Below are 16,238 nucleotides of genomic sequence, written 5' to 3'. Positions count from 1 at the left end.
GAATGGTATGCCAGAAAGAAACTCGGAACTGTTGATAATCTGAGTTTGGTTCAGGGTGACTCTGGGAACCTGTTACTTCCCATTCCACAACGACACAGTGTTTGTCAGGGCTGGAGTTAGCGGGTGCGTCTTCCCCGACGTCCGCAGATGGTCCTAACAGCGTGGGCTTGCCTGAGCTCGGCCTTTTGCCTCTTTCAGGTGTCCCTTCTGCAGACGCAGCTGGCACAGGAGCGAAAATACAAGCAGGACTATATTGAGTGCTGCGCCAAGACCAGCCAGGAGCTGTCAGACCTTCACCAAGAGCTGTCTTACTCCTTAGCAGCTGTGGTCAGGGAGCCCAGAGCTGCTGTTCTGGAAGCAGAGACTCGGAAGCTGGATCGGTCTCTGAACCTTCATTTCCTGTAGAGGAACAGCTGCAGCATCACGGGGCTCCTGTCTTGTGCCCTTCCCGGAAATGTATTATGTTTTGCTGTGGGAAATGGGGGCGCATTTGTTCTGTTTGCATTTGGAAGCATTTCCTAGCGGCAGTGATTTTTAAGATTTTTTTTAAATAAAAGCAGTTTTGCAGGATCGCACTATTTCAGTAAGAAAAAGCAAGTGGTAGGTATATATGTGGCTTAGGAAAAGATTATACTAGTTGTTTACGTGCGCAAGTAAGCTATTACGAGCTGTTGTCTGATTTAACCTCTCGAGTTCATAGCCGGTCCCTGTGATGACAGAGGGAAAAGGAGGTGTTAACAAAATGAAGGGGTGAAGAGTACACGCCAGGGATCGAAGGTGGGGCAAGAGAGTGGGTTTTCCTTCCTTCCTTCCTTCCCTCCTTCCTTCTTTCCTTCTTTCCTTCCTTCCCTTCTTCCCTCCTTCCTTCCTCACAGAAAGCGCCGGTACTCTCCCGAGATGATTTGCTTTCCGCTTTGTTGCTGCAACAGCCAGCCTGAGGGAGAGCTCGGTGGTTCTCAAAAGGACATTAGTAACAAACTCCAGACCTTCCAAAGACGGAGGCAATGGATGGGGCGGGGAGGATGTCAAACCGAGTGAAAAGTGCTCTCTGCCCGCAGCTTCGCCTGGGTGTCACGCCCTTTCCAGCTAACCGATGTCGGCACAGTCAGCGTCTCTCGGGTGTCCTTCAGAGGCCTGGGGGCCGTTGCCAGGGAGGGTCAGAAGAGGGCGGGGCGGCAGCGAGGACCTTCCCGCCCTGGAGGAGACCGGGAGCCCCAGCCCCTTGGCCGGCTTCGGGCGGGGGCGGTGCCGGCCCGGCGCCTGAAGGCGGGTTTGGTTCCGGGCCGCACGGCACCATGGACTCGCTGTGGCGGTTGAAGCGGTTCGATGCCTTCCCCAAGGCCCTGGAAGACTTTTGGGTCAGGACGTGCGGGGGCGCGCTGGGTGAGCGGGCGCGCTGAGGGCGGCCGGGGGCCGGCGGGCGGGCCCGGGCCTTGCTGTGGGGCGGTGGCCGGCCAGGGGACCTTGTGGGCCGGCGCTTGGCGGCGGGGGGCAGCGGCTCGGGGTGGCGGCGGGCGGGCTGAGGCGGGGCTGAGGCGAGACGGGCGGGCGGCCGCGACCGGCGGGGCTGACGGCGGTTCTCGCCTCCCCGGCAGTGAGGGTTGTCAGCGGGCTCATCATGGTGGTGCCTTTGTTCTCGGACCTGCAGTACTACCTCACCAAAGAGGCGAGTAGCGGCGGCGGGGTGGGCCCGGTCCACTGGTGCTGCCTCCTGCCCGCGGTGCCCCAGTGGAGAGGCGGCCCTGCGGCCCGGGGCGGCCTGCCGTGCCTCCGCACCCCCGCCGAGCTCCCGCCTCCTCCTCCGGGCTGGCCACGCAGCAGCTTCACCGGCTGCGGATCTGTTGGGGTTTTTTTGTTTGCCCCGGCTGGTCGCCTTGACGATGGGAGCGGGCTGCCCTCCCCCGAAAGCCGCTTGGCGCAAAGGTTGGCTTGCGGCCTCCTGTAGCGCTGTCGCAGGAGAGCGTCTCAAGATCTCTTCTTGCTGTCTCCGCCGTCTACAAGCAGGCAATACGAAGAAAAGAAAGCAACCGCAGGAACCCCCGTCCCCACCCCAAATTTTAAGATTCCCAAATTACTCTCTTTTTTTGAAGTCTTACAAATGGCAAGTGCTTAGCTACCATGGAAGGTGTGGGAGGCAGCAGCAGCTCAGGTGTCTCGCAAATCCCACCTCTTAAAAGTCAGCTCGTGAGGCAGAGCAGTCGAGGGAAAGAGGCCCTTTGATTTCCTTCCAAGTGAAACAGGAGACTCTGTTTTTTCTTTGTTCCTAGGTTCATCCGGAATTGTACGTTGGCAAATCAAGGGGAGAGAAACTGAAGGTCGACCTAGATGTTATTTTTCCACGTACGCCTTGTGCTTGTGAGTCAGACTTCTGAATATTTGGGATAACTTTCATCCTTGCCGAGGGCCCGAGAGGCTCCGCGTGCCTGGTGCTTCCGAGTGCTGCACTGCTGCTTGGGCCACGGACAGGGAGGCATTGGTGATCCCTTGAGGTTAGGCAGTGATTCCAGCCAGGCCCGCTGGGCGCTTAAACCAGCGCTTCCAGCCAGGCAGTAGTATTTTTCTAGATTATAAATGAGGATAAGCTATAAACCCACTTACACTTCTGTATGGTGTTGTACTTTGTCAGAGGGCGCAGTAATACTGAAAAAGCTGACACGGAGTTCACTTGGGACTCAAGATTTGACTGTATTGTTGTTGGAAAGCTTTAGTCTCCTTTGGAAGTTACTGGACAAGGGATAGCTCTTCTGTGATTTTTGTGCTTAAATTCTGACTGTAATGCCAATGGCACGTGGTAACCTTTCTCCAAAATTTTTAAAATCAGAATGAGCGTTAATAATCTGATTAGCTTTTAACTAAATTCAAAATAAAGTTGCAGGATGAAGCGATTGAAAATTGTGCAAATCTTACTGTGTATTACTGCTGTGCACGTTGTCCGACTGTCCACCAATCTGCCCTCCCTCTTGTTCTGTTGTAGTAATTCCTTTGGGTAATGCATTGGGCTCTAAATGTAGTGAGTCTGACTTCCTTCTGACCACCCAAGAGATTGCTGGTCTTTGCCTTCTTCGCATTTAAAAGGGCGTGGGAAGGCCGGAGAGACTGGAAGCCTCTGCTGTTTTGTGCAGAGAAGCTGTGAGTCTTACAAGAGAGCGTGTAGCCAGCAAGTGCATCGTGGCGCTTCGACACCAGGCCGAGACCACAGACCTTCTCAATCTTCTTTGTGAAAAGGGATCACGAGGAAATGTGCTGATGTTGAAGGGGGAAGGGTGAGGGGGTAGAGGTGGGAGGCAGCTTTCAACCAATTTTAAGCTTAACTCCTGAAGCGGTGTTTGTGAAAATGGTTATGGGCTTTGAGGGGTTGGGTTTTGGTTTTTTGCCTTACATGTGTTTACCTTTCAGGGTAATGATTTCTGTGGCAGCTGGAAACAGTCCTTCCTGTACACCAAACCAAACCCCGTATTTGGAGGGATCATTTAGGGTGCTGCAATGTGCATCTTACTCCCCATACGTCACTTGGCCCCAGCCATACACACTCTTCCAGTTTGGCACGTTCTTATCTCCCCTGGCTGAAAAGATCACTGGTTGAAGGCTTCCTCAGCCTGCCTCGGGCCATAACAAATGTGCGTTTATAGACCACTTCCCTTGCTCGTGGGTTTCAGATTTGAGCATCGATGCCACGGACGTAGCAGGGGAGCAGCAGCTGGATGTGGAGCACAATCTGTTTAAGCAACGTTTGGATAAAGCTGGCAATCGTGCGACTCCAGAGGCCGAGAGACACAGTAAGACGCTATTCTGCCTTTCTTGGATGGATGCTCTGGTAGTCTTCCCATCACTGTATGCCCGTTCTGACTTTCACGGGAACGAGTGACAGCTGAAAAGCATTTAAACACCATAAACTCTTGAAGAGTTTATAGCACCCAAATCTTTTAAGCTGGCGGATCAGACAAACTCCTATTACGCTTGCTACTTTTGCGAGGCAAATCTTTGCCTAGTCCCTCTGAAATTATGACAGGGACTCATGGGTGCGTTTCAGGAGTAAAGCTGCTGAGTTATTAGCGGTCTTTTATGACTAGAAATCAAGCAGCTGTTCTGGCAAAACTTGGCTTTGGTTGTATCTTTAAATCACAGTGGGCTGACAAACGGGACGACGTGGTTAGAGGAAAGAGCCTCTCTCCAGGGAAGGCTCCAGTGACTCGACCCTTAAGCCTAAACTTGCACCTTACTGCATTTACTTTGTGTGTGGTAATGCATACCTGATAAATACATTTTAGTGGATTTATCGGTTGCGAGTTGTAGTAAGTGGTCCTTGGCTACATAAACCTCTCCTCTACATTATTTGCGTATTATGACTCATTGTTGTACTTCGATACAAACGATTCTGGCAAAGTGTTGCAGTCTAACAGTAATACTGTCCTGACTTTTCCTTTCCAAAACATGAGCTCCTTATTACCTTTTCTGGGAGACAGTGTAGTTCTGTGTATCAGCATAAACTAAATGTTTTGATTTGTATCACTCGGATTTAACTTTTCTGTTGTTGAAGTTGAAAGGCTAAACTAAGCCAAGAGCTGAACAATACCCGTAGGTACGCGGGTTTCTCCAGTTGTCATGGGAATGTGGTGATAGTGTTCTTACTGCTGTGTCACTTGGCAGCCTTTCTGTATTCACAGGTTGTGGCATTACAGATTTAATGTCTGGGCACAAAAACTATCTAAAATTTTGTGTAACAGGTCCTGTATCAGTCGCGATGTGCTGATTGGGTCTACTTTAGACAATGTTTTAACAAAGCCTTTATGCAAGTAACATCTGGTCGATGCTCCAGGAAGGCTTACAGATAGCCAGTTCTTTCTGTGGAGGGTGTTCTTGAGATGACAAACGCTACTCTGTTAATTGGTCTTATTTGACACCTCAGCAGGCTCTATGCCTACCATTTCAGGTGGGCTTTGGGTGCGGGATGCACAGCTTCAACACAAAATCGTTGCATTCATGTGTAGAACAGTTATTGTGCGTAGAACAAAACAAGAGTACAAGACAGCATTTCTAGACATGCCTCATCACTTTGAATCCTCTTTTGTCTTAGAGCTGGGGAAAGAAGAAGGAGAAGAAGTGTTTGATCCAAATTCTTGGGATGCTGATTGTTGCGAGGGCTGTTATGGGGCAGAGTCAGAGGACATTCGGTAACCTTTACACCTTTTCATATCTTCTTAGCACTTGAATTTGCACTGTTATGTTGCATGCACCTTTTTCTTTTTTTTTTCAAATGTCTGCGAAGGTCTGTGCAACGAAATCCTCCCGGGCACGTGTTCAGAGAATGATGAGAACTGTTGTGGTTTCGGTATGTCTTTGGAAGCTGCACTCGTGATTGTTAAGAACGTGCAGAGTTAGGTTGTCTACATTGTCTACGTGCCTGTTTAATAAGGGCAGTGCAAATTGCACTGCCTTTGCAGTAGCACAAAGATTGTATCTCAGGACACTGTATCTTTTCTGGGATTATATGGTGTCCAGAGGGGAGCTGTGTAAATTATTTCACTGTTACGTGAGCTGTCTTGGAATAAAACCCGGTTATGGCCTTGCCTTCTCACTCCTGCTGCAGGCTCTGCATCCTTACGGGAGCAAAGACCAGACATTCATCGCTCACACAAACAACGGGTGTCGCTTGGTGTTTCTCATTTGTCCTACCTGCAAATTCCTCTAAGAATGGATCTGTGATAGTCCATAGGTTCTGGACTATCCTTCGCTGCTATTGTCTCTTTAGTAACTTGGTCTATCCTGTCTGTCAAGTTGGGTCCTTCCCCAGAGGTGTTTCCATCTTGAGGGATTCATGATTCCAGCCTCCAACTTCTTGTTTGGCCCAGCAAAACACGGAACCGAGAAAGAAAACTGGTTTTTCCAGTGACCAAGGTGTTATCCAGAGGTAGAAAAGTAAGGAAGAAAGTTTGCCATTAACCCTCCCTCCCATTTTGACGGTCTTGGCCTAAAAACAGAGAAAAGGAGGAACAGAAACAGGCAGATGCTTTGTTCACACGGGGAGTTCCAAACTACTCGGAACTGTGGGACACTGATGTCGTTTTTGGAGCAAATTTCTTTGCCAAGGAGTGATGTGACTGTCTAAATGGACAGGCAGAGCCCTTTTCAGACTCAAGAACTGCATTCAAACAGCTTGCATCCTCATGCCAAACTCTCGAAAAGTACATCAAGAAGCTTGAGCTCCTTCAGGAGCATTAGACCAGCTTTCAAGGTCCAGTCCCTGATGTTTGCTTTATTGCTTTGTTGAAGAAGAATCCGCCAAGGATTCAAGTCCTGAGCTGGAGCATCTCTTTCTAGCGATAGAGATGGTAAGATGGTGCTTGTGCTTTTGCAGGTGTTGTAATACTTGTGACGACGTCAGAGAAGCATACAGGCGGCGAGGCTGGGCCTTCAAGAAGCCGGATACCATAGAGCAGTGCAAGAGGGAAGGGTTTAGCCAGCAAATGCAAGAGCAGAAGAACGAGGGCTGCCAGGTGTATGGTTTCCTAGAGGTCAACAAGGTGAGAGATGGGTTTTGCTGTAAACGTGCTGCATGATGGTGAGGACTGTGAAAAGGCAGAGTTCCTCTCCTTTTCCAGCTTTAGGTGTTCACGGCACTGTAATATGATAACCCCTGGCCTCAGCAGGGTACTTGTGCCTGTAAGGGGGTTCAATAGGAGAGTCAGGAAAAGCAGCGGGAAGGGGATAATCCTGTGTTTCGTTGTGCGGGCTGGTAGGAAGCACGCTGGCTGGAGAAGCTTAGTTTTTCCTGCCGTCCAGCTAGTGAGTCTTTTTGCCAAGGTTTCTGGAGGAGGAGAGGCAGCTTCTTTGAGGTTAGATTGTCCCACCTGCCCGTCTAGTCTTAAAACAGAGGCCACCAGTGGATGCTGGAGATAACAGTAGTCAACAGCTTGCCAGCAGAGGTGCTGGAGGGAGTGAAATGTTATCTTCTTTAGAAAAACAGTGGAAGCAAGACTATTTGAGTTGGTTGTCAAAGCTGGAAATGCTCAAGAGGAGTGGGTTTTTTGCAACTGGTGTATGGAACAGTAGTAGGAGGTATACCAAATAACTATGTAACTACCCTGTCATTTGAAGGGTTACTAAACCCAGAACACTTGGACGTGCAAATTACGTACCCAGGTACCTTCTAGAAGTCAGGCCCAGGCTAATTTTTTTTTTTTAATTCAAGCTCTGTTTTTTTTACATATTTGTGTACTCTTCCTGGAGACTACAGTCTTTATTTCTGGAAAGTCAACCTTTTACTCACGAAGCCAGACACTGTGATTTGAGCATTATCATGGGTACCAAACCGTTATGGGACCCTCTGTCACAAAGCGTGATGAGCACGAAAGATTCCAAGGGGAATGCTGGAGGTAGCAAGGGTCCAAGGGTGGGTGTCACTGGGGAAATTTTTGGGGACCATGGTTATGCACTCGGAATTCTGCACATCTCCATTCTCATCAGGTCTGCAGTTAACACAAGCAATAGGTTTGCACGGACATTGAATGCCTCACGTAGCACGTGAGTTTGGGCCATTCAGATCTTCCAGGGGAGAGCGTGTATGATTGCTAGTAGGCGTCAGTGAGGATTGGCACCTAATATCCGTATCCCTTTCAAATTCCAGGATGAAGTTTGAACAACCTTTTTCTTTTTGGGTTTGGTTTGGTTTTGTTGGCTTAGTGCTTTATTTTTGCATGCAGCTTATTTTCACGGATGTATACACTGGATCACGGTTGTGTATTGTATTAAGGGTTTTTTTTTACCCTGCTCACTCTCCCCCTCAATTACTTTCTCCACTCCTTTTCCGTGATACTGTTTTGTATTTCCTGCAGCAACAGTCAGTTCCCTCCCAGTAGAGTTAATTCCTCCTTCTTCCCATTTTTATGTCCACTAAAATAATTTGCATAAAACAGTTATTATCAACATCAGTATGTAGTTATGGCTTTCCACATGACTGCCTGTGAGGAACAGGGGAAATTCATACCTCTTTTAGGACAACATCTGCTGATATTGTCACCTATGAAAATGAGTTGCTTGGTGTCTGTCTTGTTTAAACAAAAATCTAAAAATCCAAGCACCAGCACGACTGCTTTAGTTATATAGATTGAGACCTTTTAATGAAGGACTACTATCTCCTGCAGGTAGCTGGAAATTTCCACTTTGCACCGGGAAAAAGTTTCCAACGGTCTCATGTACATGGTATTTTCTTTTCCTTTTTATTGTGGCCTTTAGCTTCCAAGCGTATCTGACCGTTTTCTTTGAATATCTTTGCATTGCTATCCATAACAGTAGCAGGACTGCTTCAGTGGGGAGGACGTTGTTGAAGTTTTGTTACAGAGGTTTAGAACCATCGTGAACAAATAGGAAACCGGTTTCTGGAGGTGCCGCCGCGCGGGTGTGGGAGAACTTGGAGGAGAATGAGAGACTGCCCAGAAACGGTCTCACTTGTTCCATAAAACTTTGCTGCTCTGTTGTAAAACGACCTCGAGTAAGGTGTTCAGTCCAGGACCTGAATATCAGTATCTCTGGAAGGGATATTTTGGAGAGTATCTCAGGAGAATTTTAAAGCAGTTCAGAACTTCTCAGAGTAACGTGTAAGTTGTAAGGGACTTCCGCAAGCATCTATATAAATGCACAGTGGCCAGAGTAATAGTGGTAGTTTATGCCTTGTATCTTTAACGGGAACTTGATTAAAAAGACTTGTGGTTTAATGGAATGTTTGCAGTTCCCTTGATCAAGTCTTTGAAGCGTGAAGTTTGTAGTAAAGGCTTCAGAAAGAGCTTTAGTTTCAGCCTGATTTTTTTCCCCTTCCTCTCACTCACTCCAGTTTAACGTGTACCACTGAGGCAAAGGTCGGGAGGAGAACGTGAATGTGCTTTGTGAGAGTAGCTGGTGTATTTGGAGAAAAACTAGCAAGCTTTTGAGCAGTTTCTAAAGATGAAATGAAGAAGCACTGTTGTGCAAAAACCTTGCCTGCTTTTCCCCACAGTATTAGTTGTCCTAATGAAATATTTCACTCCTTCCCGCAGAACTTGCTTTATGTGCTTAAACTAGCATGACAACAGCAACCTTACTACAGCCAGGATTTACAACTTCACAGCATGTATCTACGTTAACGAGAAGCATCTCTGCATTGCACCTGTTCTCTGCAATAGGCGTGAATGCAAGCTGGCCGTCCTGAGAGCAAGTACTTTGTGTACATGGAGGAGGGGGTGAGGTCAGGATAGCTCTCTAATTGCGTGTGCCCCGGAAGTCTTGCACAACTGAATTGAAAAATGAAGGGCTTACACTGGGGAAAATACAGGTAAAAACCAGAAGGGACTATAGTAACTGCAGACCTTTTGGAGGCAGAGTTAGGAATATTAGTGTTTTGAGGACAGTGAAAAGGAGCAGGAGGAGGGATGATGGGCAGACAAACTTTCCGCTTTCTGGGAATTCTGTCACGTTAAATAGTGAGGAATAAAGGCTCCTAATACTTTTCTCCATGTGCAACTGTTTTCGGCTCTCGGGATCTCCGGCATCTGTTACGGTCTATTGAGAGTCCTCAGTGGCTCTCTTTTCAGGTACTTTTCCCATCTCGCCATGAACCCATGTAAACAGTTTGCATTTACAACACCCTGTTGCAAGGCGTTCAGCAGGCCTGCTCTGCTGTAAGAAAAAACACCTCCCCTCCCTTGCTTGCTCCCACTAGCTGTATCTGATGGCCCTTGTTCCTCTGTTGGAAAAGAGTGAATGGTCGCTGCCCGGGCTCTCTCCCTGCCTCTCAGGATGTCGTAGACGTTTCCTGGGCCAGCCTACAGGCCATGCCTTTCCCCCGCTGAAGAGTCCCAGCTTACGCAGATGGTCCTTTGTGGAAGCCATTTGACCCCTGAGCTTCCTTGCTAGATTTCTCTGAACCTCTTTCAGTTCAGCTCTGTCTGGAGGTACAAGACTGCACCCAGGATTAAGATCCAGGCTAAGCATGACGTAGGCAGTGGCATAATGATTTTCTTCCTTTTGTTCTCTCTTGCTTTCCTAGTTATTTGTAACATTTGATCCCCCTCCCCCCCCCCCCCCCCGCTTTTTTTGTTTTGTCCAACCTTTTCCTGGGCAATGTTTTCATGGCACCAACCAACAACCGAGGAGTCTTCCCTGACCCCCGAGGGAAATGGACAGCTCAGAGCCTGGTCTTTTTTTTGTACGTGAAGCTGAGACTGTTTTCTGCCTCAGTATAACCTTTCCTCGTAATCTTTTTTTTTTTTTTTTTTTTTTTTTTTAATTTACAGAAAGAAGGCCTGAGAAAGGGAAGGTGAAGGAGCAGGGGAAAGTGTCCGCCCCCATCTCCCCCATAGATTGGTTCCCCGAGGAGAAAAGGTAAAAGGTGTAATTATTAATAGTTTCCGAAAAGTGGCTCCTGAGGTACGGAGATGACGGCAATGCCGAGTCCAAGTGTATGAAAGTACAAATACAAAAATCAGTCTCACGACCAAAAATCTTATCACATCATAAACCAGTAGTGTTACGCAGTGCAGCAAAATGATATCCTTGACCCAGCTCCCAGAGGTGATAAACAGCCCAACAGGGAACATATACAGCAAGTAAGGTGTTACATAACACAACTTGGAGAGCAAGCACGACAACTTTGAGAGTAAATCAATCAACATTGTGACCAATGGCGACCGTTAAACCAAGGTAATGAATGCTTATAACAAGTTTGCCTTAACACGCTCTGGTCTGTCATTATTTCAATCCTTCGTGCCCCACGTTGGGCGCCAAAAGGACTGTTGTGGTTTAACCCGGCAGGCAGCTAAACACCACACAGCCGTTCGCTCACTGCCCCCCACCCAGTGGCATCAGGGAGAGAATCGAGAATAAGAAGTAAAATTCACGGGTTGAGATAAAGACGTTTGACAGGACAGAAAAGGAAGGGAAAATAATGATAATGATAATAATGATAAAAGAGTATACAAAATAAGTGATGCATAATGCAGTTGCTCACCACCCGCCGACCGATGCCCAGCCAGTTCCCGAGCAGCAGTCGCCGCCCCCCGGCTAACTCCCCCCAGTTTATATACATCACATGGTATGGAATATCCCTTTGGCCAGTTTGGGTCAGCTGTCCTGGCTGTGCCCCCTCCCAGCTTCTCACTGGCAGGGCATGAGAAGCTGAAAAGTCCTTGACTAGTGTAAGCACTACTTAGCAACAACTAAAACATCGGCGTGTTATCAACATTATTCTCATCCTAAATCCAAAACGCAGCACTGTACCAGCCACTAGGAAGAAAATTAACTCTATCGCAGCTGAAACCAGGACACCCCTTTAGTTACAGATAAAGATCTTGACCAGTATTGGTCAAAGCTCTGTGAGCTCCCCTGGAAGTATCCCGTTTGGATGATAATTCCACATAAGAACGTCTGTGCATGTGATTTTTGATCCCTTTAATAAGGTCTACGTTAATGCTCAGTCCTATTAATACGCTTAACAGAATGTCACGCAGGATAAAGTTGAAAGTCTAAGAGAAGACTGAATATTCCAAACTGTTATCATCATAAACCACATTAACGTTCCAATAAAAATAATAATTTCACTAGACCTATTTGGCACAAAGCTGTGATGACTCACAGTATTTTTGCTCCTGCCTTCTATTCCCTACTGACTTGAATCGGTAGAGAATGGGGGGGTGAGCAAGAATGTCAGTACTACGGAAAGTTCCCTTGCACCCCTCTCCTTGCCTCATGTTGGAGTAGCTGTACCACGTTTGTACAACTGATGGTTAGTCGCGAGTCCGTACTTATGGTGCTATTCAAATACTGAAGCTAGCACACCAGCCTTTCAGTTTCTTGCGCTGTTACTCTCTCCTTATCCTGAGGGTTACTGTTGTTTAATAGATCTCCAGCTAGGGAATCTGCACAGGCGTCTTTGTGACAGTGCGAAGGGTCCTATTCAGAAGCACTTTGTAAATGTGACCGTAAATGTAACTCTGATCTGAGCTTCTGAACTTTTGCCGTGTGCTTGGTGTTAACATCTTCAAAACTGTAACTTCTCTCCTGGGTAGAAGCAAGTTGAAATTGCTTTTTTCAGAAAGTAGAATAAGAAGTAAGAGGAGACACGGGGCTAACACACATGCAAACCAGAACCAGCACTGCATAAGGTGCAATTATATTTCTGTTTAGTTATGTTAGCTTTAGTTGCGTGTAGCTCAGTCTTCGTGTCCTTTTTATTTTGTTTGAGTAGCTGCCCTAGGATAGATGTGTCCCGGAGGAAGTCTTATTTTTCAGGGATTATTCATTTCTTGTTGGGGCTTCCTTTTCCATACACAGTTCTCTCTCCTTGCCTATGCTTGTGTTCTTGCATACTCATATTTTGTCCCCAGAAATCATTTGCCTGAAATAATGCTTTATAGATTCTAATACTCATCATAAGGTGAGGTTTGACAGCACCAGCTGAATGTGAGAGGAATACAGGTAAAAGGCAGGGAGCAGCCTCGCCCAGAGGAGTTCATCCCATTTCTCACATCCATGAGCCTTGATTCTTTGTCTTTGGCTTGGCAGAAGTCCTTCCATTAAGACAGAGAAGACCAGAGGTCCTGTTTAGACTAGGAAAAAAAAGATGGAAGTTACATACAAGTTTGCTAACATTAACTAAATTCAGTTACCTTCCTAATCAGGAGAATGCTAATGGGTAGCCACCGAAATCAGATTATCAGCAATTGCTCTCCAATTTTTTTCACTTTTAAATACTGTGCGAGTGGGTAAGCCTCGTGAAGGTCCTTCTTAAGAGTTACTGAACGTCAGGTTTTCTTAGTTACCAACCACGTTTGGATATTCTGAGTTATTTATTGGCAATATGGTACGTATATGTGTTTTAAGGCAGACCCGTATATTGACTAATGGGAATCAAAGTTTTGAAACAGGTAGCCTATGAATCTCATGCTCGTAAGAGATGCAAGTGTGTTATCTCATTGTAGGGTAACATCTGCTGAAGTAAGATTCAAACCGCATTTCATTTGTGTTTGGCATTCTAAATGTCCTCAGGGTTTTTCATAGAAAATCAAGCCCCTAAGATCTCAGGCTTTCTCAGAAAAAAATGCATTACCCAAATCTTATGTGACCCCAGAATTATTTCTTAAATATCCTTATACCATGGTAATCTTTACGCCCAAAGGACCTCTGATGGTCTCCTGATAATCTTTTTTTTGCAAAGTGTCGGACATTTCACTTGTTTTAACACACGTTCTCCTCCCTGTCTTTATGCAATATTCATGTGTCTGAAGGAACAAGAAACACTGGAAATGCTGAAAAACTGAAACTGTGTTTAAAAAAAAAAAGTTTGTCCACTTGTAAGAAAAAAGTTATTTTGTCCTTTCTACTTTTTGTTTCTGCCTGCATGAATGTTAAATCCCCGTGAGATTTATTTCGCTTCACTTACTGTTGTTTGCGTGGATGTTTTTCTATGCTTTTATGTAACCTTTGGTCTCATGTTCTTTTGATGTTGGTTCTGTATTTATACATATGTACCCATCCTAGATGAAAGTTGTTGTGCACAGTCATTAAATACGAATTTGCTTTCCTTTTGGTTTGTCATAATCCCCAGGCCCGGAAGGAAACGTAATTTGGAAACTGAGGGAGGGTGTTTTTCTGTCTTTAGATAACTGAAGAGAAAGGTCAGGCTCTGCTGGGTTAATTCAATTTTTATCCATCCATATTGACAGTTCCAGTATACCTAACTGGAAGACTCAAGAATTGATAATGTTTGACTCCTGTTGTGTCTATAAAAGACAGACTTCTACTGTGCTTTCCCTCTTGGCTGGTTCCTGAGTAAGGAGATGCTGTGTTCTTCTCAGCTGACCATTGGAGGCTGAGCACTTTATTACTAGAGGTATTTCTGCAGCACAGACTTTGCTCATATTTTATCTCAGTTCTCGTCATTATTAGATGTTTTAGAATGTGTTGCTATTCATTCCTCATCTCAGGTCACAGAAATTGTTCTCTTTTGTCTCTCCAGGCAGAGCGGTCGGTAGCAGAGTTGACAGGGGCTCAGCTTATTAGCTGAGTGCTGAAATAGCTGAACTACGTGTTGCAACAGCGAACACGAGCGGTATCAGTGAAGCTCTTGCACTGGATAAAGCGCAACTGAACAAACTTGTGCTGCAGGTGAGCAGAGTTGCCAAAGATCTTGCCAGGTGTTCGTCTCCAGCTGCTGCTTCTGCTCAGGCTTCTTGCCTTCCGACAGTATGACTGACTGAGTATGGAAATGTTGGTCTTTTTCCTGTCCAAGCCAAACCTTCTTCATAGTAACTCTTACTGTATTTTATTTCCTCTGTGCCTCTGTGATTGTAGCTGGAGCAAGAGAATGAAGTTCTGTCAGGAAAAGTGGACGGGATGGAGAGAGCAAAGATCTCTGACCAGGAGAAGCTGAACTTGTGTAGAAGAACAAATGAAGAGCTCTGTGCCGAGAAAGCCCACCTGGAGCAGCTGCTGAAGAAAGCAGAGGAGCAACAGGACATCATTGCAAGGAGATTTCTGCTCAGAGCCTGAGCAGTGTTTTGGAGAAATAAGTGTATTGAAGAAATAAAACCAGACAACAAGTCTTTGTATACAGTACAGAAACTGACAGGAACAACCTAATGTGGAGGGCTGTGTGGAGACTGACGAGGCATGCTGTGATGGAGTGCTTTGGAAAAGGAAGACATTTTACCTGCTCCTCAGGTTCACCTCAGGTTCACCGTAGGCTTTTCCAGGCCTACGACTCACCCCATCCACACAAGCCAGCACCGGTTTTGTCCCACCTTCTGCTGCTTCTGCTGGGGAACCTGCTGGTGAACGCTGTCCTCTGCACTTTTATCTTACTTCAGGACTCGTGCTTGAAGCAAGCCCCCTGCCACAGTTCACCTGGTACAGCAGGTCCCCGACTTGGCTCCTGCTGAGGCCTTTTGTTGTACACTGGTCCTGTTACCTCAGGTCATCGCTTCTGGGGGATCTGGCAGTTGAATGCAACGGCTGTCTCTCAGGAGACTGATGGTCCAGAGATATTAGTGCCAAGTTAACGTTCAGAGACCGATCCAGCTTCCGAGTCTCTGCTTCCAGAACAGCAGCTCTGGGCTCCCTGACCACAGCTGCTAAGGAGTAAGACAGCTCTTGGTGAAGGTCTGACAGCTCCTGGCTGGTCTTGGCACAGCACTCAATATAGCCCTGCTTGTATTTTCGCTCCTGTGCGAGCCTCCTGACAACCCTCACTGCCGGGGAGGCGAGAACCGCCGTCAGCCCCGCCGGTCGCGGCCGCCCGCCCGTCTCGCCTCAGCCCCGCCTCAGCCCGCCCGCCGCCACCCCGAGCCGCTGCCCCCCGCCGCCGAGCGCCGGCCCACAAGGTCCCCTGGCCGGCCACCGCCCCACAGCAAGGCCCGGGCCCGCCCGCCGGCCCCCGGCCGCCCTCAGCGCGCCCGCTCACCCAGCGCGCCCCCGCACGTCCTGACCCAAAAGTCTTCCAGGGCCTTGGGGAAGGCATCGAACCGCTTCAACCGCCACAGCGAGTCCATGGTGCCGTGCGGCCCGGAACCAAACCCGCCTTCAGGCGCCGGGCCGGCACCGCCCCCGCCCGAAGCCGGCCAAGGGGCTGGGGCTCCCGGTCTCCTCCGGGGCGGGAAGGTCCTCGCTGCCGCCCCGCCCTCTTCTGACCCTCCCTGGCAACGGCCCCCGGGCCTCTGAAGGACACCCGAGAGACGCTGACTGTGCCGACATCGGTTAGCTGGAAAGGGCGTGACACCCAGGCGAAGCTGCGGGCAGAGAGCACTTTTCACTCGGTTTGACATCCTCCCCGCCCCATCCATTGCCTCCGTCTTTGGAAGGTCTGGAGTTTGTTACTAATGTCCTTTTGAGAACCACCGAGCTCTCCCTCAGGCTGGCTGTTGCAGCAACAAAGCGGAAAGCAAATCATCTCGGGAGAGTACCGGCGCTTTCTGTGAGGAAGGAAGGAGGGAAGAAGGGAAGGAAGGAAAGAAGGAAAGAAGGAAGGAGGGAAGGAAGGAAGGAAGGAAAACCCACTCTCTTGCCCCACCTTCGATCCCTGGCGTGTACTCTTCACCCCTTCATTTTGTTAACACCTCCTTTTCCCTCTGTCATCACAGGGACCGGCTATGAACTCGAGAGGTTAAATCAGACAACAGCTCGTAATAGCTTACTTGTGCACGTAAACTAGTATAATCTTTTCCTAAGCCACATATATACCTACCACTTGCTTTTTCTTACTGAAATAGTGCGAT

General features: G+C 47.8%; 1 protein-coding gene across 1 annotated transcript; it reads left to right on the top strand.

Annotated features, from left to right (window-relative positions):
* The first annotated feature begins 1,235 nt into the window (after positions 1-1,235).
* LOC143167052 (endoplasmic reticulum-Golgi intermediate compartment protein 3-like) lies at positions 1,236-15,189 on the top strand. The gene is made up of 8 exons (XM_076352082.1): positions 1,236-1,358; positions 2,268-2,355; positions 3,657-3,776; positions 5,075-5,171; positions 6,356-6,521; positions 10,266-10,353; positions 13,985-14,133; positions 14,320-15,189. The coding sequence occupies exons 1-6, from the start codon at positions 1,296-1,298 to the stop codon at positions 10,290-10,292; spliced, it is 561 nt and encodes a 186-aa protein (XP_076208197.1). The 5' UTR covers positions 1,236-1,295; the 3' UTR covers positions 10,293-10,353; positions 13,985-14,133; positions 14,320-15,189.
* Positions 15,190-16,238: the final 1,049 nt, after the last annotated feature.

Source organism: Aptenodytes patagonicus, chromosome 14, assembly GCF_965638725.1.
Source record: "Aptenodytes patagonicus chromosome 14, bAptPat1.pri.cur, whole genome shotgun sequence".
NCBI lineage: Eukaryota > Metazoa > Chordata > Aves > Sphenisciformes > Spheniscidae > Aptenodytes > Aptenodytes patagonicus.
The sequence above is the reverse complement of the archived record's forward strand: the minus strand, read 5'-3'. Positions and strand labels throughout refer to the sequence as shown.